Below are 24,929 nucleotides of genomic sequence, written 5' to 3'. Positions count from 1 at the left end.
AAAGAGAGCTATACGTAGAAACTCGTGTTGTCCCGTCTCGTTACCATGTTAACATGGAGCTCTGCCACTGTAGGAAGGACACTCATAATTCAGTGAGGCTGCCCAAGGAAGGTATCGGGAAGGACACGGGAGTACGTGGTGGGAAAGACAGACAACCGATGGCCCCTGTGTCTGGGTGATCCGTGTTGGGGACTATGTATTATGATAGATCTGTTCCTGTGGTAAAGACGTGAGGAAATGTATCTGCAACACCGAGAGCCAGTGTGCACGCGTCGCCAGCCCCAGTAAAGGTGAAGTGATTGCTCATAGCATCAGGAGGCTCGGAAATGTGTCAGGTAGAGGTGTTGGAGAGAGAGAGAGGGAGAGAGAGAGTAGCCCATACGTCTGGTTGAGGTCGTCAGTTGGGTAGTTTTCCACCTCAGCCTACTCTCTCTCTCTCTCTCTCTCTCTCTCTCTCTCTCTCTCTCTCTCGGCAAGGTCTCGTCGTGGGTGTGTAACGCTCCCCTTCTCTCCACTGCCTCCGCTTCTCAGCTCTGCCCGCCCTCTGGCCACGTAACCCAACCCAGGACATCCACGCCAGTTAAGATCAAGAGGTCATGGCTGCCCTCCCAGTGCTGGTCACAGCGACGTAACGTGACCCGCTCTGTCTCAGCTGTGATCCTCCGGACTTACCGTACTCCTTACCTTCCCTTCTTCTTTCCTCTTCTTTCTTCGAAATTCTACTTTCCTTCGTTACTACCTTTCCATCGTGTCTGTCATTCATTCACCCTACCCTCACTCCATCCGTATATCAACAAATGCACCCATTCTCCCTCAACACCTCTTTGAATTCACCAGCACCATCATCTCTTTCCCTTGAACTCCTCCTTCATGTTCCTTTGTTACGCCACCTCTTCCTTCCCCCCTCCACACCGCTTCCACATCACCTTCGGGTGTGGTGGAGAAGCGCCGCTGCTGCTGCCACAGCCACCGCCGCAGCTGTGGGAGGGGAGGGGCCTTCGCTGGCTACCAGCCTCTCTCGCCGGCGGTGAGGTATTTCCCCTGGAGCAGTGAACGAGGTGGCCTGATGGCCATGGGGCCCTTGATGGCTCATGGCCTCACCCGCCGGAGCTAATCTCGTCCACGTCGAGGGATGGGTCTTCACTGATGGGGACGCCGCGCCTAAGTAAGCGAGAGTTAAGGTAAATTAGTGGGGGGAAACATCGTGTTTAGATAAGGGAAGGTGAATGTAATTCATGGGGAGATCTCATACTTAAGTAAGAGAAGGCTTATGTGATTCATGGGGGACACCGTCCTTAAGTAAGGGATAGCTAATGTAATTAATGGGGACATCGTGGTTAAGAGAGGGTCAGTGTAATTCATCATGGGGACATCGTGCTTGAGGGAAGGTTACTGGATCATGGGGAGACACCGTGCCTAAGTGAGGGAGGGTTGGTGTAATTCATGGGGAGGAAACATCGTGACTGACATGGTGCTAACACAGCTGATGGTGATTGCTCACCGGGCAGAGAAATATAATCTAACGAATGGGGATTACCTTCCTGCAGTGTGGAAACCTCATCTGACCAGCAGAGATTAAAAAAAGAAGAAGAAAAAGAAAGAGAGGAGGAGGAGGAGGAGAAAGATAGCGTACCTTGTCGTATGACTGAAATGGCAGAGAAAACTGGTTTTTCGGAAGTGGCTTGGCAAACTGCAGTAGCGAGCCTGATTAATAGGGGAGGCTTGTATTGTTTACCCAGGAGGTTGATTGTTATTCATGCCACAAACTCGGCCTAATTAACTGGTCAGTGTTTTTCTGGCGGAGCTGTGAACCGGCTACTGCAGCTCGGGTGCCTGACCAGGATGACGCCAGACAGCATACACGAAGGAATACAAATTGAAACAACAGTCGACCACTGGGGGTCTCCCGAGGCTGATTGTGAGAGTGAGAGATTTAAAGATTTACAGAACTTGTGAGAGGAGAAAAGAGTACAGATGACTCAAGAAATACTCATAAACATGTAATTTAGAGCGGTGCAGAAGGTGTCAGGCTTGGATCTGAAGCGAAGTAATGACCATATCTGTTCTAACACATACTTACGATACTGCTGTTATCTACTTTGGCTACCAAGTCATTCCATATGTTAACATTCATGTTGGGGAAACAGTCTTTACTCTCTTTCAGTAAGACGAGTTTGCCCACGCGTTTGGTATCCGTTACTACGAGGGAAATCATCTAAATCCAGTTTTAAATACCTGATTAAGTGGAGATTATCAACGCCTTTGGTCACATTGAATGACATTGCTAAATCTCTTCATAAATCTCTTTTTCTCTTAGCTGAATAGATTTAGATTGTCAAGTTGGCTCTAATAAGAGGTGTTTGATAGCCAGGCGGGGGGATCATGTTCCTCGCTCGACGCTGTGTTGCGTTCATTTTGTCTTTTGTTTCGTTAAGGTTTCAGCTGCCGCCACTGAATTTCAGTATAGGAGTTTGACAGCGCTGACTGGACTCGCCTATTTTTTTTCGACATTTCTTGGGAACATTACAGCCTGCCCTTGGGTGACGCCCCTGTCATCAGCGAAGCGTACAACACGATACTGAATTTGCTGTTGGGGAATGGAAGTACTTACACCTTGTTCCTCTTTCAGTTTGTTATTCAGACACTTCATTTGAGGCCATATGGGTAAAGGACCTGGTATATTGGACCTGAGAGAGAGAGAGAGAGAGAGAGAGAGAGAGAGAGAGAGAGAGAGAGAGAGAGAGAGAGAGAGAGAGAGAAGCCCGCCTGGTTCCCAAAACCACTGCAGGCATGTTGTTCGTGAGGCGAAGCGTTCCTTCACCCAAAGGAAGTGCGACAAACTTCAGGTCTTCAGCCACTCACGGGCCTTCCCTGTCTTTAAACGAAAGCATCCCAAACATCTCCTGTCGTTTTAACTTTCCTTCATTCTCAAAGCAATCGCGAAGCAAGCCCACCTGACTCTTTTATCTTCTTTACCTCCAACATTGATGATTGACACCCGCTCATCCTTCTCATGCACCTTCTACTAATCTTATGCCTTTTCGTATAATCTGTTTCCGTACGCTCGAAGAAGCACTTTTGTCTGGACAGAGGCAAAGGACATGGGCCGGATAACGTCATTCCTCCTTGTGTTTTGGTGTGCTTCTGAGCTTGTGCCTGTGCTTGATCGTCTGTGTCGTTCCCGTTTTTAATAGTGGAACTTTTCCTTCATATAAAAACAGAACTTCTCTCTCTTAGAAAGAAGCTCTCGCACAGCCTCATGCAGAGTCATCGTTCTTACCTTTCCATCTGTGGTTCTGTTCCTCTTGACTTACCATGTGCACAGTCTCCCAGGCTCTTGCTCAACCCTTGTTTCCCTAAGCATCGTGAATCTCGGCGACCATCAGTTTGGCTTTCGCAGAGCGAGATCCACCGGTGATATTCTCTCCTGTCTTGCTGACGTCTGGTCATCCTTTCCGAGCGACTTCAGGGAAGCCTACGATGTAGCCCATGGTGTGTGGAGAGCCTCAAACGCTGTGTATCACCAGTATGCTGTCCACCTTCTTTGGCTTTCTTCCCTCACTCTGTACCTCTCAGAATGTTGTTGAATCAGCAGCGGTGTCCCTCAGGTGTCTGTTCCGTCGTCTTTGCTCCTCTTGATATTCATCCAGTTTTACATTCTTCAACAGATAACTAAATGAGCTTAGTGAGCTGACGACTCATCACTGCATTCTTCCACTACTTCCAGATTTGCTGAATCTTCTCTCTCTCGATCCACGTCTTCTCCCGCTACAGCTGCCTCTGTTTATAAACCCGCATTTGGATTGGATTTCCCAGAGGGGGCGAACCCAACCCAGTTAAGGTTAATGACTTTAAAACCCAGTTTCTTCCAAGGTCTCTCTCACTAAAAGACCCTCATAACATAACCATCTCTTTTTATGACGTTATAATTCTCTAGCTCAACGCAGGAAACGTACTTGGTTGCACCGTCATATCTACCCATCTGGGAGCTCCTTACATTGCACAGATAGCTAATCTACCTCTTTAAGAAACGGGTGGGAGTCGTGTCCTGGTTACGAAATTTGTTGTAAGACACTGATGGGAGTCGTGTTGAGATTACGAACATTCAAATCATCTGAACACTTGCTTCTCTTGCGGGGTACTGCCTCTACGCCTGTCGAGGTTGTGATTCTACAAGCCCTCTTGAGAGTGGAGTCTAAAGCGGCGGCTGTCTGCATCCTATTACCTTACAGTGTTGGATCTCGTTGTATCGACAACAGATCCTGACCTCGGTTCCCCGACCGATTCACGACCAAGTGTAGGTCAGCCGGGCGCCCAACGTGCACATGGGAGGAAGGCGTATTCGCCCTCGGAAGCTTCAAATTGGCTTCCCGAAGAACGGGAGCGAAAGGATATGAAGATCCACGGGAAAGTCTTACCCGTAAATATCGGCAAGTTGTTACAATCCTTCGGAAACAAGTTTGCCAGGATGAAGTACGTCTTCCTGCCGAGCGAACGATCGCTAATATGCTTGCTTGAGGATGCGGCCTTATTCTTATATACCACCACAGCAAGGAAAAAGAAGTGGATAAACAAATTGCGAGCATCGTGGCTGCCCAAGCGCATGTGCAGCTTCGCCTGGAGAGAAGGCTGTCCTGCGGCGGCCTCTGGCTGCGTAACTGTGCGTCGCAACGGGTTGACTTCGACTACAGGTTGCGGTAACTCCGGCGGTAGCCTGCCGGCGCGATGCAGCCTGCTGGAGTCAGGATCACGATGGAGCATTTCCTGAAACGATCGAAGACCGTTGAACCTTCGGTGGTACGGGAGCTACGAAAACTCCTTCAGGTTCCTCTGCTGAAGCAAATAGAGCTGCTCCTGCCACCGGTAGTGAGTAGAAGGTGAATGCACAGGTTCGAATCCTGGTTTTGCTGATGTCGGTCCACCGTCATCCCAGCTGTGTATCCTTCCCTAGGGGTTGGTCGATAAAATGGGTTCCTGTTTATGTATAAGCATTGCGTTAATGGGATGGCCTTGATTAGGGCCTTAGTTGCCCATGCCGTCTCAGCTAACGTGTGGTTTCGGTGCATTATTACATGACAGCTAGAGACTGAGTGTGAACGAATGGGGCCTTTGTTGTCTTTTCCTAGCGCTACCTCGCACACATGAGGGGGGAGGGGGTTGTTATTCCATGTGTGGCGGGGTGGCGATGGGAATAAATAAGGGCAGACAGTATGAATTATGTACATGTGTATATATGTATATGTCTGTGTGTGTATATATATTTGTACATTGAGATGTATAGGTATGTATATTTGCGTGTGTGGACGTGTATGTATATACATGTGTATGGGGGTGGGTTGGGCCATTCTTTCGTCTGTTTCCTTGCGCTACCTCGCTAACGCGGGAGACGGCGACAAAGCAAAATAAATAAAAATAATATATATATATATATATATATATATATATATATATATATATATATATATATATATATATATAATTCCACCATCAGCCTAGTGGACTGTGCTATGTCATCTACTAACTTCTTTCATCGGCTTCCTCTTCGTCGGGTTATGCCCTCGTAGCCGGAATCCCCGACTCGTGGATTAGAGTCGCATGTGACAATCATATATTTATTTTTGATTGAATCTCTTCCCGACCCGGTCTGTCCCGGTCACCGTGGACACGTCAGTGTGGGCGTCCGTCTAGGGGATCACTAACTTTGCCCCCCGGCTTAGCCCAGCCATGTTGGATATTCAGCAGACGCAGCCAGATTACCCGGTAATTCTCAAGCTTAAACCGGGCAGATGGAGCGTAGTCTGCCATCTGCGTCACCGTCCATCCTACACCATAGTCTGTGTCTCTATACAGTTTTGCCGGATGATGTCGGAGTTCGATGTGTTCTGCTCCGGGGTTGTCTTGAGGTGGGGGTAGGTGTCCCACTCCAATGCCTCGTGATGGGGAGACTAGGGGCATTGAGGGGGTGGTTATATGCCATCTTCCTCCCTCCCTCTTGGTCGACAAGCTAATCATATTTAGACCACGTTGAATCCCATCTCTGGTATTGTATCATTGCGTCTCTTACGATTATAGTTTTTCCCCATTCGAGATGGATGTTTCATATTTTGTTGTGTGATATATTCTGTAGCTGCCACGTTCCCCACGACGTATATTGGTACGAGTTTAATATCTTTGCCATGAAGGAGGCCGTCAGAGTCAGCCCCCGAGCCGCGCGTCAGTTGAATTTGGATTTGAGGCTGGAATTATACCGCGTCACGCCGGCCCCTCGGCTTAGGTTGTGTCGGCTCAGCCGTCCGCCGCTCCTCTGTGTGTCCGTGACTCATTGGACGGTCACCTGCAGTTCGGGTCCTCCCCGGGCTTTCTGGTACGACGGCACAGCCCTTGATCACGTCGGTACAACCCTTGAGCACGACGGCACAAAAGCATGACGGTATAATCCTTGAGCACGAAGGTACGACCCTTGAGCAGGACGATACGACCCTTGAGCAGGACGGTACGACCCTTGACCACGACGATACGACTCTCGAACACGACGGCACGGCCCTTGAGCGCAGCTACACCGCTCTTGAGCACGACGGTACGACATTTAGGTAGGACTCGGGTCAGTACCCCATTACCCCAGAGTCGTACCGTCGCGTCGTGCTGAAGGCTCGTAACCTCCCGCTCAAAGGGTTGGTCTCCCTTTATCTTTGTTTTTGGTTCCATTTGCATGTGTGCGGGGCGCCGCGCCGGGCCACTGTTTATATAAATTAGGATTACTTCCGATTTGTCTTTCTTTTACACGTGTTTGTTTTGGATAATGGATGTGTGTGTGTGTGTGTGTGTGTGTGTGTGTGTGTGTGTGTGTGTGTTTGTTTTTGTGGTGGGGGGTCTGCTTGTATGTGTGTGGCGTTGGGGACGGGGAATGAGATGCATGTTTACGTGTGTGTGTGTGTGTGTGTGTGTGTGTGTGTGTGTGTGTGTGTGTGTGTGAGAGAGAGAGAGAGAGAGAGAGAGAGAGAGAGAGAGAGAGAGAGAGAGAGAGAGAGAGAGAGAGAGATCGCACCTTGACTTAGATCTCTGAGGACACTGGAGGGTTTAGTGTACAGTACGATTGGGCTTTTGTGTGCCAGACCACCTGCGATGACCTTCGGCCCCCACAGGGGGAGGAGGAAGGAGGAGGAGGAGGTCTGGTTGTGGAAACACCTGAGGGTGGTAGTGTACCACACTGCCGGGCCTGGTGGTCGGCCGGAGGCGCGTGCAGCCACACCTGTCTCGCCGACGATTAGTGGCAGGTGTCAAGGGAGGTGTCGCAGGTGGCTGTCATCCAGACAGTGTGATGCTTTATCTGCCACACACACACACACACACACACACACACCGGTGTGACGCCACAGGGGACACCTTTGTGTCTACCCTTGGCCCTGTCCTCTACAAGCGTCCTACTTCTCCTACTGATTGACCCAGCCCTTCCCACACTCTTCACCAGCCCACGCAGACCCGTATATACTGTTCATTTGACGCACGCAGCGCTCCCACTCTCCTCTCACAATCCTCACACCTATCTCTACACCCCACACCCCTTTACCTGCAACCTTCACACCGTTGTATAGCCGTTTCTTCACCCCATGGTCAGCTCTTATCCATACCTCTCTGCGGCCCACATAGCCTCATCTCCCGGACCTTGCGCTGCCAGCTTTGCACATAGCTGTAACCATCCCGCACGTTCTTCATCCGTTTTTCATTGTTTGTACCATCGTTTGTATTGTATATAGTGACTCCGTCTTCCTACCCAGTTTCAGGCGTTTTCGTTTCGTCCTTCGTAATCCTGAGTACGATCAAGACTTCCCTCTGAGATTTCCATGGCAGTATGGTCTCCTAATACTATATACTGTTCCTTCTTGGGTTTTTGTTAATGGCGGATGGGAAGTAGCCTTCTGCTCAGCTGTTGTCTCTTTTTTTTTAAATGACTAGGACCTGGTCATACTATTTCTGTCCTCCAGCGGATAACCTCCACATGGATCATCAGGACTTGTTCTCTGTCCTTTTCATGTATCGTTCTGGAAGTTTTTGTCCCATCTTTGGCACTCCAGGTACCTCCTTACTGCCTTCCTTACCAACCTTCTTTTCTCCAGCAGCCTTACTGCCCGTCTCCCCCCTCCCCCACACTCTCACTAACACCTCCTTCCCTCACTACCACCTTTACTTGCCTTCTCCCCAGTTATAGCCTAGCTCACCTACTTCCCTCAGTTGGCTTCCTCCCTCGCTACCACCACCTTCACTTGCCACTACCACCACCACTGCCACTTCTTCCCAGGCGATCCTTATTATATGGTTGTGACGGGAACCGGTGAGAGATGCGCATAAAGCAATATCGGGTAAGAGGGGCAGCGGGGACAACGCTGCTACGTTTCTTTTTACCCCACATCTCCTGCTCTCCCTCCTCTCTGCCTTGATTTACCACACTCCATTCCCTCTTCTTCGTCCTCTTCCTCCTCCTCCTCCTCGTCTCCGCTCAGGTGCCCTCCGAAATTAAGAGGCTCCTTGGCTTCGTCAAAGAGATCCGTCCATGGGGGATCATCACCAATTTAGTGAGACAGATTGCCGTGTCACACCGAGAGGGTGTTCCTGATGGTTCACGTCAGAGCATACGAGTCACGGAGGCGTAATTTCGACGCCGAGGTAGAGAGAGAGAGAGAGAGAGAGAGAGAGAGAGAGAGAGAGAGAGAGAGAGAGAGAGAGAGAGAGAGAGAGGCTATTAACCCCAGACCCACAGCGCCAGAGTGTCGACATCCCAGGAAGGACGACGTCTCCTTCCGCAGCCCAGGAGAACCTCTTGGAACGCCATTCAGCCAGCGAGACCGTAGAGATGGCTTGACGTCATGTCGAAAAGTTCATATCGCTGTAGGGTATGGCTCCGCTATTTCTACTTTTAAGGGTACTGCGTCTTTTTCAGGAGCGTTAAGGCCAGACCACCTCGCGTGGACCATGAGGTTTGTGTGTTCTGTATGTGTAAGGCTATAGAGTGTGTGAGAGGGTCTTTGTTCTCCAGCTGTAGGTCTGCCAATAGGATACACACGTTTCACGTATTCACACAGATAATGTAGCTATGGTGCATACGGCTTCCTGTACCCTCCTGATTATAGGAGACGCCGTTTGGTTGTTGTATAATTTTGATAACGCGAGCCATCGGCAGCAAACAGAAATGTGCAGACATCCTCGCGGAAGTAGAGACAGCGCCACAACTCCAAATGTCGTTGCTGTCACGGAACGGCTGCTACTGTGTGGCCTGCTCAGCATGGCAGACACTTTGAAATCGCCTTGTCCGTCTCGTCGTTGTGTCCAGTAATAGAGGCCACAAGACTCCGTCTTCAGACAGGGAAGCCAGTGGACTCCGTGTCCAGATAAGGAGGCCAGTGGACTCCGTCTCCAGGCATCGTCTGGAGTCGCCACACTTTGGTTTAGTGAAGATGCGCTCGAGCTAACCCGTAAGGGTGTGGTCACACGACACATCTCATTCATTTCCTTCACAGCATATCTGAAGATCTGAATGGCCCAAATGGCTCATGATTTGAGGAAAATACCACCTTTATGCCCTGGAACTTGGCGCATGTTTTTGACATTTTTCAGTCAGTATTTCCAGGCCATTCTTATTTCAGTCGTGGAAACTATGCTGCAATGCAGGCGACAAGACATGCGTTCCATGCAACGCCCTTGAGGATCTCATGTATAAAGCATCAGGTGCGAAATATCTTGAATTTGCGAAGAAAGTTTGGGAAAGTAGAAACATGCATTGGAAGCTTAAGCAGTGCCCCTGGAGACAGTTCCTCACGGTGCTTTCAAACTATCCCCGAGAACGTGTGCGAGGATAGATGGACTGAGCGTTGTCATAAAACTCCCGGAGCCGAGCAGACCAACGCTTCAAGATTTTTTTTTTTCAGGGTAGGCGAAGCGTTTCGACTTGAACCAAGTGGATCACCGAACAAACATGGAAGAGAAGATCCCACGGGGGTTGTCTCAAGTCACCGCGGAAGGTTTTGAGCGGCAGCAGACCCCTCTCAGTAATAAGGTATATAAGTGGAACACTGGGTTATGGGTTTGAAGCAGTCCTAACCCACCAGAGCCCTGCTTCCGTGCTGAAAAGAAAGGCACGTTGAAACGTTTCGAGCTTTCGCTCATCTTATTCCGCTGAGGAAGAAGGGATGTGGAGGGAGAGTTAGGAAGATCCTCATCCCTGTATGGACTGTGGGAACGAGTTGTGTGATTATCTATTCGTGCTGTGCGAAGACGGATTCCTGCACTCGTGGGAGCCCCGTGTGTGTGTGTGTGTGTGTGTGTGTGTGTGTGTGTGTGTGTGTGTGTGCGCGCGCAGTAATGGGAGGGAGAGCTTCACCCATGGGGACTTATCTGTGTGTGTGTGTGTGTGTGTGTGTGTGTGTGTGTGCGTCGAAGCCGTTGGAGAACATCTTCGGGAGTCGACCAAGAGGAGCGGATGGCACCACACAAACGATCATACCTCACTCTCCGTAGATCATAGACGCTGACCATGCGGGTTTGCCTTTAGCGAGGCAGGCAGACCCCCTTTGACGACTGATGATGCCAACATGGTTGTCATTTGTCACAAGTTCATCCTTGAATTGAGGTCTACGCATCATACAAACATCGGATGGGTGTATGTGAAAAGATGAAATCGTGTCACTAGTGTACGTTCTCCGTCGAGACCAGACGCCTGGAACTGTCCGAAAAAAGAAAAAAAAGATGCCGCTCCCTCACGCCTTTATGGTTCTCTGGAGAAAAACTTTAGGACACCAGTAAGATTCTAGAGAGTGCGAATGCACCAAGTATTGGGCGGCACCGCGAGGTGGGGCCACAGTATCTCAGTTGCCTCTTCCCCTCCAGAACTACAGTGCATCAGCATGACAGTCACACACACACGCACCTCCACATCACTCGAAGGAACACGAGGATACACACTCTCCGAATACCAGGTAATGAGCAGTGTACATGATCTAAGTACACTTGTGTCCTAGCTCAAGGGCCTCCAGCCTACCACACCCAACTATGACCGTGGCGGGACCTTTAGAGGCAATGGCAGGGACGCAAGATGTCATATGGTACACAGGGGCGACGCGGGAGTTGTGGCCGACGTGGCTGTAGGGTCAACACCAGCAGAATCAGAGGGGAATGGTCCATTTTTTTGAGCAAAGACCAGGCGATGGATTTTGACATTGCGAATTATTGGTTTTGTATCGGGCGAGACGTTGGGCAAGAGACTGCTTTGCTCTGCCGTTCTTAACACACTCGTGACATTGTTGTGTTGGCAGCTACATCCAGTACCATCATTATAGTGTGAGTGCGAACAGGAGAACCACTCAGGACACCAGAAGTTCAGAATCAGGTTCTGTCAGGTCTTGGGCTCCTGATGATGTGAGGGAGAAATCAAATGCTCCTTTGTGGTAAGTGATAAAAGTAACTTGGTACTAAAGTGATTCAAGTAACTTGGTACTTAAGCCGAGACATCCTCCTTTATCACAGGACGGAGTGTGGAGAAGAGAACAAGGCGGGAGAGTTGTCGTATATCACTCGCTCTGCCCACACCAACACTTGTGGCGTCACGGGAGCAAAGTTAGTGGGAAAGATCTGTTGGACTCCTCGCACGAGACATGATGCGAACAGCCAGTGATGACTGTGGTTAGTTAATCTCTCGTTCCATGCGGGTCAGGAGACACCCATGTGCTCACATGGTTCTCCATTCCTGGCGAGGCTGAGCTAGAGACTGTACGAAGACCCTTCACGGCATCAGCTGACTTGACTCAAAGACCTTGTTACTGGGAGAGGCGGAGGAATCTTCCACACGTTCTCTCAGGAGCTGAGGCTTCAGAGATGCATTTGTGGTGCATAATCTGGTGTGTCCTATAGGGATCTGGTCCCACACCTGCACTGGTAATAGTACTTCTCCTGGCGTGACACTTGGAAGACGATGTGGTCTTAACCTGGAAAAGAGAAAGATGCAATTCCATCCATGATAGTAAGTAGTACAGTACGTGTGGGCCAAAGAATTTTTTAGGGTGTTAGGTTGACATTATGAGCTCCCGTATCCAGCCATCATGCTGTCCCCTGGCCACACATTATGGCTTCCCCTGTCCATACATTATGGCCTCCCTTATCTGTACATTATAGGCCCCGTATCTATGGTCTGTGAACACCCATCTCCATACATTAAGGATGCCAGTGTCCACACACTATGGGTCCCTCACATCCCTATACATTATGAATGCTTCTGTCCATACATTATGGTTCCCCCGCATCCCTTCTTTATGACTGCCGTCTCCATACAATTTAGTCACCCTCTCCGTCCATCATGGCCACCCCTCTCTGATATTCACGAAGGAATTAGACCAGTTCCTATGTAAAGCACCAGATCATCGATGGGGAAGAAGCGGAGGCGGGCCATCTAGAGATAAGGTCCCGTGTCAGGCTAAAGCCTGGCGGATCCTAAACAGCAACAGCAGGATTATGAAGGCCACGCAGGTATTTAGAAGTGCGCCTCGAACAGCCTGGTTGCCTCGGCACCACAGGGAACAAGCTGGGGAACTTGTTTGGAGGATCCCAGAGCTCATCATCTTGGCGTCTCCTACCTCTCCCTCTTCGGCCCCCCATTCCCCCTCCCCCTGTTTCACCCCCTTTCCCTTTAACTGTTACGTTTTTCTTCCACCCATTTTTCGTATCCTTTTTCCTCTCCTTCCCACATCCTCATTTTCTACTCTATTTTACCCTCTGTTCCCTCCTTTTCTTCAGGTATCTCCCTCTCCCACATGCGCTTCCTCCTCTTCTCCATCTCACCTATTTCCCTCTCGTGTTGCCTTCCTCCCTCCCTCACCTTGGCCGGTCGACAGGAGAGGCGTGGGTTGGCACATCTCACTCGTCAGGGACGACACGATGCTCTTAAACGCAGTGGCTCTGAGGGTCTGTTCCTGCCACAGAGGAACAGATGTGCAGGACGGCAGGAGACGGACGTGGCTCGAGTACGCAGGACGCCAGGAGGGATGTGTGTGTGTGTGTGTGTGTGTGTGTGTGTGTGTGTGTGTGTGTGTGTATGTGTGTGTGTGTGTGTGTGTATGTGTGTGTGTGTGTGTGTGTGTGTGTGTGTGTGTGTGTGACCTCACCTCTCCTGTATCCTCACTGATGTTTTCAAGTATATTTCTTCATCATTGGTTCGTTGCTTTGACGGCCTCAGGTGATGATGGTCGTCACATCCAGCCCTAGAGATGCTGATTGATTCTGCCGGAGGTGGTGGACCACAGACCAGTTAGCCTTTACCGTTGCCCCCAGGAGAGGGTGGTAATCGGTTCCTGTGTAATTACCTATTTGTAATTGCCTATGGTGTGGGTAGGGAGTTCTGCACTCGTAGGGCCTCATCTCTTAATTTATTATTTTCAGATCATGGATGTTTTGAGATCTTTCAATAACTGTCAGTATTCGCAGGGAACTGTTGTCGGTAATGATACACCGGGATACAGGCCAGTAGGGCGTTGGTGTCAGTATTGAGTCTGTACAGTCTAGTGGGTGCTTCAAGCAGGTCGACGCTCGTGTGGGGTGTACTGTACGTGGGGATACGCGGCTGACGCTCGTGTAGGGTGTACTGTACGTGGGGATACGCGGTCGACGCTCGTGTGGGGTGTACTGTACGTGGGGATACGCGGCCGACGCTCGTGTGGGGTGTACTGTACGTGGGGATACGCGGTCGACGCTCGTGTAGGGTGTACTGTACGTGGGGATACGCGGCCGACTCTCGTGTGGGGTGTACTGTACGTGGGGATACGCGGCTGACGCTCGTGTGGGGTGTACTGTACGTGGGGATACGCGGCTGACGCTCGTGTGGGGTGTACTGTGCGTGGGGATACGCGGCCGACGCTCGTGTGGGGTGTACTGTTCGTGGGGATACGCGGCCGACGCTCGTGTGGGGTGTACTGTACGTGGGGATACGCGGCTGACGCTCGTGTGGGGTGTACTGTACGTGGGGATACGCGGCCGACGCTCGTGTGGGGTGTACTGTACGTGGGGATACGCGGCCGACGCTCGTGTGGGGTGTACTGTACGTGGGGATACGCAGCCGACGCTCGTGTGGGTTGTACTGTTCGTGGGGATACGCGGCCGACGCTCGTGTAGGGTGTACTGTACGTGGGGATACGCGGCCGACGCTCGTGTGGGCTGTACTGTTCGTGGGGATACGCGGCCGACGCTCGTGTGGGGTGTACTGTACGTGGGGATACGCAGCCGACGCTCGTGTGGGGTGTACTGTGCGTGGGGATACGCGACTGACGCTCGTGTAGGGTGTACTGTACGTTAGGACACACGACCGGCGTTCGTGTAGGGTGTACTGTACGTAGATATACGCAGGAAGTATTTAATGGGGGGGTATGACGAAGTCATTTGGGACAGAAAAACAAATTCTAGACAGAGTATAGTAAAGCAGAAGGGCCCTCCTCACCCCACTAACTCCCTCCTGCGTATCAGCCGGCAGGAGGGAAAAGTATACTAACCTGGGAATTTTATCGGAAAGGATGAATGGAAGACACATTCAGATCGGGTTTCAAGTTGGCTGAAACTCTGGAGAGATTGTGTTTCAGCCTCACATCTGGAAAGTTAAAAACGAGTTCATATTGTCATTCTTAAATGGGTTTAATCATTGATGATTGATATCATTAATATTCTTGAATAGGCTTAATCACTAATGATTAATATGATTAACGTTCTTTAGTAGGCTTAATCACCGATGATTGATATAATCAAAGTGCGTGTTTATATGCATGATTTATGTGTGTTGAAAGTTTCAACATTTGGTGGTTGTGTATTTCAGTGATGTCTTGCTCTGATCCTGGAAATATGGAGCCGACGTATGCATTTATTTTTTTTTTCATCTTCAGCTTCAGACCTTTATTCATGTTCAGTGTACCTCTGTCTGAAGTGAGGCATTGTCGTCTGTTATATTGTGGAAGCTGTTAAGTGTTTTGAAAACTCGTACAGGATTTCTATTTAGTGTGCGATAACGCCAGATGTTCACTTGGTAGTGACATGGCCCTTGCTTAACACTAACTTGGCTTTCGCCTTCTCCAACGCCACCTACACGGGCCGAGAGGCCTGACCTGACCTGGTCCAGGACCCCCGTGACGTTAGCCTGACCTGGCCTAGGACCTGTAGTAACCTTAGCCTGACCTGACCCAGGACACCCCAGTGACTTTAAGACTGACCTTGCTCAAGACCCGTAGTGACCTTAGACTGACCTGGCCCAGGACCCGTAGTGACCTTAGACTGACCTTGCCCAGGACCCTTAGTGACCTTAGACTGACCTGGCCCAAGACCCCCAGTGTGTGTATAATACCTTCACTACATCTGCACAAGTCCTTTTGACAGTAGGATGGTATCCACTTCCTTAACATCATTACATTTTTAAGTATTGACTTTCTCAAACTTGTAACTGTTTAAAACTTTACATTTTTTGTATCTACTAAACTGTTTCAATACCAAACTTATCGTAAAAGTTTACTTTACATTTGTATCTACTAAACTGTGTCACTACCAAACTTATCATAAAAGTTTACTTTACATTTGTATCTACTAAACTGTGTCAATACCAAACTTATCGTAAAAGTTTACTTTACATTTGTATCCACTAAACTGTGTCAATACCAAACTTATCATAAAAGTTTACTTTACATTTGTATCTACTAAACTGTGTCAAAACCAGTCTTATCATATAAGTTTACTTTACATTTGTATCTACTAAACTGTGTCAATACCAAACTTATAGTAAAAGTTAACTTTGCATTTGATTCTCCTAAAGTGTGTCACTCCCAAACTATTAACTGGTGTGTGTGTGTGTGTGTGTGTGTGTGTGTGTGTGTGTGTGTGTGTGTGTGTGTGTTGAAGTGATCGGCACACGTGTACATGTTTCTCCTTATGAAAGATTCGCCAGGTCTTGATCAGCCAGGCACGGGAACCTTGTCTTGAGGGGCCACACCTCCTGACTCTCCCCCTTCAACATGTCCAATTTACCTCAACGTTTGGTAACAGGACGTTTGTACGCGTTCATCCCCGCACCTCTTGCATGCAGGCGTCTTGCGCTCGCAGACACACACACACACACACACACACACACACACACACACACGCGCGCGGTCCTGTATTAAACACCAGAGCAGTAACGCCAGCTCACTCAGGGAAATGCCCCTCGCTTATCACGACACAAAATACCAAGCTTCGTAAATCCGTGAGAGATTACACGAAGGATTACAGAGCTCTCCTCGTGTAAGGGCTGGTAAACTTGGGGATTACTACGGCCGCGTGTATAGACTCGTTCTGTATGCTGTATCTAACCCCGTCGATTTTTTTTTTTATGCTTATATTTACCCGATAAACTGTGTTCTGGTTCACGGTTTTTTTCGTCAGTGGGATAAACTCCGGCAATTTTTTTTTCTCATATTTTCCGGGTGATGTTCCGCCGCCTTTTGCTGTCAACCGCATCTCAGCCCCCCCGCAATCCCCCGTGGATGGTGGAGTAGACGACCCCCCCCTTCACGTCACCCCTCACCTCGCCGGGGAAGTGATCACGTCTTTGTAGTATCTACGCGTGAAAACATTTTCCATCACCTTGGTCCTCACGTGAAGATAATCCTCCCTCCCTCGCCCTCACGTGCAGCCAATCCTTCCTCTGGTGCCCTCACGTGCAGGCAATCCTTCCTCCGGTACCCTCACGTGCAGCCAATCCTTCCTCTGGTGCCCTCACGTGCAGGCAATCCTTCCTCCGGTACCCTCACGTGCAGGCAATCCTTCCTCTGGTGCCCTCACGTGCAGGCAATCCTTCCTCCGGTGCCCTCACGTGCAGCCAATCCTTCCTCTGGTGCCCTCACGTGCAGGCAATCCTCCCTCCGTCGCCCTCACGTGCAGGCAATGCTCCCTCCGTTGCCGTCACGTGCAGGCAATGCTCCCTCCGTCGCCGTCACGTGCAGGCAATGCTCCCTCCGTCGCCCTCACGTGCAGGCAATGCTCCCTCCGTCGCCGTCACGTGCAGGCAATCCTCCCTCCGTCGCCCTCACGTGCAGGCAATCCTCCCTCCGTCGCCCTCACGTGCAGGCAATCCTCCCTCCGTCGCCGTCACGTGCAGGCAATCCTCCCTCCGTCGCCGTCACGTGCAGGCAATCCTCCCTCCGTCGCCCTCACGTGCAGGCAATCCTCCCTCCGTCGCCGTCACATGCAGGCAATCCTCCCTCCGTCGCCGTCACGTGCAGGCAATCCTCCCTCCGTCGCCCTCACGTGTAGGCAATCCTCCTTCCGGTACCCTCACGTGCAGGCAATCCTCCCTCCGTCGCCCTCACGTGCAGGCAATCCTCCCTCAGGAGGGATCACTTCCGGAGCCTCACGTGGGACTGCTCCTTCCTCAGGAAAGGAAAAATGTCGAGTTTAAAACTCGCCGACAAAAAGGAGTTGAAGAATGACCCGACTTTTGGCTTGACACGAGAACTGCTTCAGATTTTTGGGGTGTTGGTGTGGGGGGAGGGGGGGAGGGTTGGATCTGGGGCGGGCTGGGAGTGGCGCCTTTTGGGGTGGATTACTCGTGGGCGTGGGCGGCGGGGTAGACCGATGGGTGGCTTTCGCACCCACGGCTCTCCACCCACGTCTTCGACCTTCCCACCCACCGCACATGCACACGTACGCTCACTGCCACCGTAAGGCGAAGTCTGCCTGGTGTGCAGGCCTCCCTGTGGGTCCTGGTGCCAGGTCAACTCTATGAGGTCAGTAGGTTTGCTGGAGCCAGGTCAGCCTTGTGACACCAGGATTTCTGGGCCAGGTCAGCCTTGTGACACCAGGATTTCTGGGCCAGGTCAGCCTAAGTTCATTGGTCCTGGGGCCAGGTCAGCCTCATATGATGGATGGTCAAGGGGCAGATCAGCTTGAAATCACCTGGGGTCCTGGACCAGGTCGTCATAAGGTCAGTGGGTCTCCTGGAGCCAGGTCAGCCTGGGATCACTGGGGGCTCCTGGTGACAGACCAGATCAATCTCAGACCACTAGGGGCTCCTGGAGAACGCGAGACCCTAGTTGGTGTCCGGCATGAAAGGATCCTGTTGCTGTGGCGTGTGGTGAATCACGTCTGGTGTAGTGAGGCAAGCCTGTGGTAGTGAGTCACTTTCTCGTGAGTCTTGCCTGGTGCAGTGAGTCAAGCCTGGTGTAATGAGTCAGGGTTGGTGTAATGAAAAACGCTTTGTGTAGTGAGTCAGGGCTGGAACAGTGCATAATGTTTTGTGTAGTGAGTTACGGCTGGTGTAGTGAGTCAGGGACGGTGTGGTGAGTCAGGTCTAGTGTAGCGAGTCATTCCTGGTGTAGCGAGCCAGGGCTTGTGTTGGTGCCTCGCTGGATGGGTCGACCCATGCTGCTGGCATGTGGTGTAATGATGCATAAGTGAGACTCACCTCCTCCTCAGGGGTTAACTTCCCCTGTGGTGCGGGAACGTAGGAGTGGAGGAAATTCTTGTCTTTCAGGCGAGCCCTTGGCGTGCCAGAAAAATACCGCCACTTCTTTTGGTATTCATCTCGACATTTAAAAACTTTATCGCGGACCCGAAACTGTGGAATTTAGCAAGTGTTTTGTGCGAGTCTCAGATGAGCGGTGACATTCTGTGGAAAAAAAGTTGTTCTTGCCAATGTTTTGTGTCAGGCTGCGTTATGTAGGTCATGCATATTATAAAATAGTATATATATATATATATATATATATATATATATATATATATATATATATATATATATATATATATACTTCTTCAGCATGGAAGCGTCGGTAATAAACAAGCATTGGCCTTGTATTATCTTAACTGTCATACACAGCGTCTGTTTATCGGCCTTGATTTAAACGCCAGAAGTTTCATTACGTGTCTTGTTTTTCTTTTTTTTTTTTTTCAATGCCACCGATCTTTGCTTTAAGACGAAGTGTCGAAGTGGCTCATGTATTTCCTGACATTCGTTCCTAAACCGCATTTTTTAACTCATGTTTATTTCGCGCTACAAACATGCTAATAATAAAATTATGCGGTAGGAAGTCGACGTTGTAACTTTATTACACCGTCTGACTTCGTAGTGTGTAGTGTATGTCTCCGTAATAAAGCAGTCTTCGCGACACGTACGTATTAAGCACTTGAATTTGTTTAACTTCGTGGAGAAGGTAAACGAAGACATTACTCCGTTTAGCGATTCGTGTTGCCATATGATGATCGCTCCCCGCGTGTTGCCATATGATGATCGCTCTCCATGTGTTGCCATATGATGATCGCCTTCCGGGAGACCCTACCAGGTTGTTTAGTCGTTTGGTCTTTAGGCCTATAGACCTCTGAGGGTCTGTTAAGTCCTCCATCGTTAGGTCATAACCATGCAGTCGAAAAATTCTGGATAACTTATTTGTGACTCAAGATGATTCGAAAGCCATATTCACATTTTCTATTCTGTGTGGGTTATTGCTAGGGGTCGGATGTCAGGCCACAACTTTTATTCATACCCTTATTTAAATGTATATTTCATAAGTATGCATTTATGTATATATTTAGCACATTTTTATTTTTTCAGTTGTTAGACTGATCATCAGCATTTCATTTATAGTTTCAACATTTTCTCAGATTGTAGAACTGTGGAACGTAATTTTAATTACTGTGTGGTGAGGTTAATGAGGCGAGGCGAGTAGTGAGTTAACCAACCCCATCTCAACTGGTGGTGGGCGGACCGAAAATGAACCCCAGTTTTTAGCTTTCCTAATTCCCATTTTATGGTAATTGTCATTGTTAGGCCACACCATTTCCTGTGATATTTTATTCTTTTGTTCGTTTGTGGGGTAACTTTTTTCTCGTTTTTTGTATTTTTTTTTTAGGTTCAACCCACCTCTTAACGGTTTTTTTTTTTTAATGTTATATGAATGTTGGGAAAAAGAAATAAGGTATTGAATTGTAGTATATTAGAAGTATAGGAATGTTTATGTGGCAGGTGATGTGTATTGGATGAAGACAGTTGAGAGGAGGTAGAAGATGGTGGAATGAGGATGTAGGAAGAGCATCTCAAAACAGCTAATGATGTTGTTTGGAGGGAAGACGCACGAGGACATGGAATGAAAGAAGAAAGAGGAGGTGGTCAGCAATAAAGAAGGGACACGCAGGCCAGAAACAGTGAATGAAGACGTGTGCTGTTCCTTGAAAGGTGTCGGAAAGTTTTGAGTGGCATTAAGAAGTTGAGAAGGTGAAATTAGATATTCTAAGAAGGACAGAAAGGGATCTGAGTGGTGTCAAGAGACCAGGATATGTGAGATAGATAAACGGCTTATGTGATAATGTTCCAAGGATTTTTGTTGAATGTTTGAGTTACGGATGAAATTAAAGGATCAGGTGGGGGATATGGGAGGAGTTTCCTTTGCCACGGATATCGTGGTTGAGGACTTTGGAAAAGGGACACCACGAATGGTCGATTTACACTGAGAGGCTCCTGGGGCCGGTGTTATGCCAGGTCGGGACGTTCTAATTCTAAATGACTGGACGGTAGAGGTTTGAAGGGGGTGTATGAAGTCATGCAGAGGTGTTCCCATGTCGTGTATGTGAGGGTGCGGATGGAAGGGAGTGAGCTGGACGATGCCCCGAGAACTTGTCATGATTCAAACGATTTTCCTTTTTTGTTTCTGTCAACAGGTAATGATGGTTGTCATTGGTAGTGCTACTGAGTGGCGGCGTACGGCACCCACCTCTTACGTCTTGGACGCCTTCATGTTGGCCTTCACCGCGCATGCGTGAGGATCTAGGTCAGTTCAACGTGCTAATTACTTCCCGTAGCAAAACGTTACACCTCACACATAACTACTCAGGTTATTCCCTGAAGTGACATACCCCCTTAACATAATGTGCCTCAGACATGCAGTGAATCGACTCGCTCGTGGTGCTCGGCACAACGCGACGCGCGTCAACGAGCTCGGAGCGATCTCGTTAGCCACCCGGACGTGGCGAGTGACGCCTGCGCCTCAAGGGTGTCAAGTGAGGATGTTGTTGCAATTGAGTTATTACCCGTCGCTGGTGCTGCTGTGTAGGGCGATAACCGGGGGGCGGGATGTCCCCCTCCTTCCCTCTCCCAAGCCCGCCACCGGTCTCTGACGTGCCTTGGCTTAGCCCCCCCCTCTCAGCTTTCCATATCCAGCCAGCCTTCTCCTCCAGACCCCTTTGACCAGCCTGCCCCTCAGCCCTTCCTCAGCAGCCAACCCTCACTCCCCCCGACCCTGCTTCACCAGCCAGCCCTCATCCCCCAGCCTCCCTCACCAGCCAGCCCTCACCCCTTATGATTTTGTTTGTTTATACCCGATAATTCGAATGTTGACAAGATGTTCTGTACATGTATGACATATTATAAACTTGATATGTATTACACACATATTGTTACCTATGTCACTGCCAGCATCACTCACTATCCTGTAACTATACATCATGTATTGATGCCACTGCCAGCATCACTCACTATCCTGTAACTATACATCATGTATTGATGCCACTGCCAGCATCACTCACTATCCTGTAACTATACATCATGTATTGATGCCACTGCCAGCATCACTCACTATCCTGTAACTATACATCATGTATTGATGTACCCTAGACCTCCCTCCCCCTGACAGGAGTGGGGCCCTTTGGGTCCGTGGGCCCCACTCGCGCCCACCTGTCACCCTCCTATGTCGCTGTCCTGTACTGTACCCACTGCACTGTTTACCCTTGCCCCCACATACCCCCAAATATGTGCGCTTCACCGACGCTTTCACGGAAGTGCTTTGACCGTGTGTATTGAGACACTTAATGTTTTGAAACCAAAAACTAAGAACCGTAGCTCTGCATCATCTTAGTTCTCCATCACCACCTCTCCCCTCTCAGCCTCCCCTCACCATCCCTACACCTACCTCTCCCTTACCAGCCTCCCCTCACCATCCCTACACCTACCTCTCCCTTACCAGCCTCCCCTCACCGTCCCTACACCTACCTCTCCCTTACCAGCCTCCCCTCACCGTCCCTACACCTGTCTCTCCCTTACCAGCTTCCCCTCACCGTCCCTACACCTACCTCTCCCTTACCAGCTTCCCCTCACCATCCCTACACCTGCATATCCCCTCTCGTCCTCCCCTCTCACCGTCCCTGTCACTGCCTCGTCCTTACCCAGCTTCCCCTGTCAGCCAGCACCCCCCCCCACACACACACACACACCCTGCACCTGCACAGCCTCCGTTCAACACTATCTGTAAATCACTTTACAATTGTTCTCGTTGTGAGGAGAAACTCATCCAAACTTGCAATTTACGAAGCTCTTGCTCCTCCAGTCGGGGATATACACTGCCATTTTTTTTTCTCTTTCTCTCGCGTTGAGAGAGTATGTGTTCCCGACCATAACATCCGCGAACTGCTGCACGCCTTAACATCAGCTGCATATTGCAGGTATGGGAGCTGTCGGGGAGGTATTATTGTTAAGGATGGCTTAAAGGAAAACCTCCTTCCTTAAGTTGTCTTGAACCGACGCGGTTCAAAATGAACGCGTTTTAAGATGTTGTTTGGTTGCCGTTGAGTGCGTTTGAGGTGCAATTTTCGTCTTTTGTTTGTGTGTATATTTTACCATACGACAGAGAGGTTCACTATATATATATATATATATATATATATATATATATATATATCACAACAGACACGCGATTTTATAAATGCAGAAAGAACCACTAGGGAAAAGGTAACACGAGGTCCTGAGCGGTTTCGTGTATAAACACATCTTCAGTGGACGGTTGTTGTAACTGTCCACTGAAGATGTGTTAATGATATACGAAACCGCTCAGGATCCCTTGTTACCTTTTTGCATGTTTTTTTTTTTCCAAAAGAAGGAACAGAGAAGGGGGCCAGGTGAGGATATTCCCTCAAAGGCCCAGTCCTCTGTTCTTAATGCTACCTCGCTATCGCGGGAAATGGCAAATAGTATATATATTGTAGGTATTTTGATCCGTAAGTAGGTGTGTGTGTGTGTGTGTGTGTGTGTGACGGGTTTGTTTGTTGTCATCGAAGTCGCATTGTTAACGGCTGTTAACCTTCGAGCGACTGAGGACTGACCTCGTTACCAAGGTTTGCTGTGGGGTGAGGAAACGACGGCCATTACTGGCTAGGACTGTGGAGGAGGCTGGCCAGAGTGGCGTAGGGGGTAGTGGCGGCTACCCCTGGCGCCCGGGGTACCGGAGAGAGAGAGAGAGAGAGAGAGAGAGAGAGAGAGAGAGAGAGAGAGAGAGAGAGAGAGAGAGAGAACATCAAGGTACAAGAGGGAAGGTATTAGGTCATAACTGACCCATGGTCTCTGCCGTCATGGCTTTAAGAGCAGGTCGGCTTCAGGTGGAGGGATCCGCACCGTGGCTCTCCCAGGCGAGGTGTGGGGGTCTTGTGTTGTATGTCACCCGAGAGCACGACAGTACGAACCATTAGCACGACCGCACGACCCGTTAGCACGATGGTACGACCCATGAACGCGTCGGTACGGTCCTTGAACCCCAGGGTAGTACGACCTATTAGCACGACCGCACGACCCGTTAGCACGATGGTACGACCCATGAACGCGTCGGTACGGTCCTTGAACCCCAGGGTAGTACGACCCAAGGCGTATGATGGCCTGGCAATTGATCTGACCCTTAGAAATTGTCATGTGAAAGGATCAGGCCATTCCACCCAGAGATTGCATCGTTGTGCTCTATAGACTTCTTGATTTTACAGTGTCTTCTAGTTAAGACTTACGAGCAATGGTGTATGGGGGCGTGGCAGATGAAGGAAGGTGGCGGCCGACTGTGTGTGTGTGTGTGTGTGTGTGTGTGTGTTCTCGACCAAAGTGATATAAGTTGAGTCGGGACTCCCTCTGTCGTTGCGGACACCAGGAGCAGAAGGGTGTATTCCTGTAGGTCGCTAGGATGCTGAGAGATGTCTGTTGACCTGCACCTGATATACAGGGAGGCGGGTGGCTAGAGACCAGCAGAAGCTGCTGGGCCAGTGCTGCAGGGAGGTACTTGCTTACCTGTTCACAGCACCGGGTCGTGGGATTTGAGACGCAAACGCCGCCTTGAGCCGTGCCAGTCCACACACAAGTCGTGGGCCAGTAGTGCCTCCCGTGCAGTCTGCCTCCTTGCCCCAGCATCGCAGTGGAGTCAGACAGAAGCTGTGCCCAGTCCTCGCCGTTGTCGGGAAAGTTAAAGGCTTTTGTGGCCTCAAATTTTCGGCCGTCGATCGTATTGTTTATAGCAGCGGCCCGGTTCACCGCGGAGCCTCACTTGGTAGATTCACTGCCGGGGTTTTACGGTTTGTTGATGATGTTCCCAGAGATGTGGGGTCTGGGCTGTGGCGTCACAGAGAGCAGCAGACGTGTGTGTGTGTGTGTGTGTGTGGCTCTGGTGTACCGTTGGGTCGGCTACGCTCAGCCGAGGTACTGACGCTGCGGAAAATATAGACAGACTCGACGGAGGAGTTTATTTTATATTCAAGACGCCATATTCTCGTTTTGGTTTTGGTGTGGATGCGACACTGGTCCGAGAGCCGCTCAGGCTCTCGGGGAGATTACTGTTGTAGCGATTCTGTGATACAGGAAAGGCAACTGCTTGACGGTATAGCACGTGTGACATTCCTGGACTCGTCTGAAACCACGGGTTGAGGCACAGTAGGTACGCCAGTGTATTTCCAGCGACTCTGTCATAAAACTAAAGACCAGCAGTTTGACTGCGAATTTTTGTGGGAAGATAAACTTGACGGGTCTTTAGTAACAAGTGTGCGTGATCCGCGAGGGCTGTGATGGGATACTCCGGGGCAAGATAAGGATAACTGCTGTAGATCCAACAGTTCCACGGAGAATCCCATCTCATGTTGTGTGAGCACGTCCC

The 24,929-nt window shown here is 49.9% G+C and overlaps 1 protein-coding gene across 6 annotated transcripts in view; it reads left to right on the top strand.

Moving 5' to 3' along the window:
- LOC139762321 (cell adhesion molecule 2-like) overlaps positions 1–24,929 on the top strand; it is a 553,549-nt gene that overhangs the window by 140,219 nt on the left and 388,401 nt on the right. For 3 of the 6 annotated variants that reach the window (XM_071686965.1, XM_071686964.1, XM_071686966.1), the window contains one exon: positions 20,698–20,807. The exons of 2 other annotated variants lie outside the window; for them this stretch is intronic. In XM_071686965.1, coding sequence (XP_071543066.1) covers positions 20,792–20,807 — 16 coding nt within the window. In that variant the 5' untranslated portion in view covers positions 20,698–20,791. Of the gene's footprint in view, positions 1–20,697; positions 20,808–24,929 lie in introns of those variants that run through there. One more of the 6 variants, XM_071686963.1, reaches the window with a different exon arrangement.

The sequence above is a fragment of the Panulirus ornatus genome, chromosome 43, assembly GCF_036320965.1.
Source record: "Panulirus ornatus isolate Po-2019 chromosome 43, ASM3632096v1, whole genome shotgun sequence".
NCBI lineage: Eukaryota > Metazoa > Arthropoda > Malacostraca > Decapoda > Palinuridae > Panulirus > Panulirus ornatus.
Note: the sequence above shows the minus strand (reverse complement) of the source record. Positions and strands in the feature narration are given on the sequence as shown.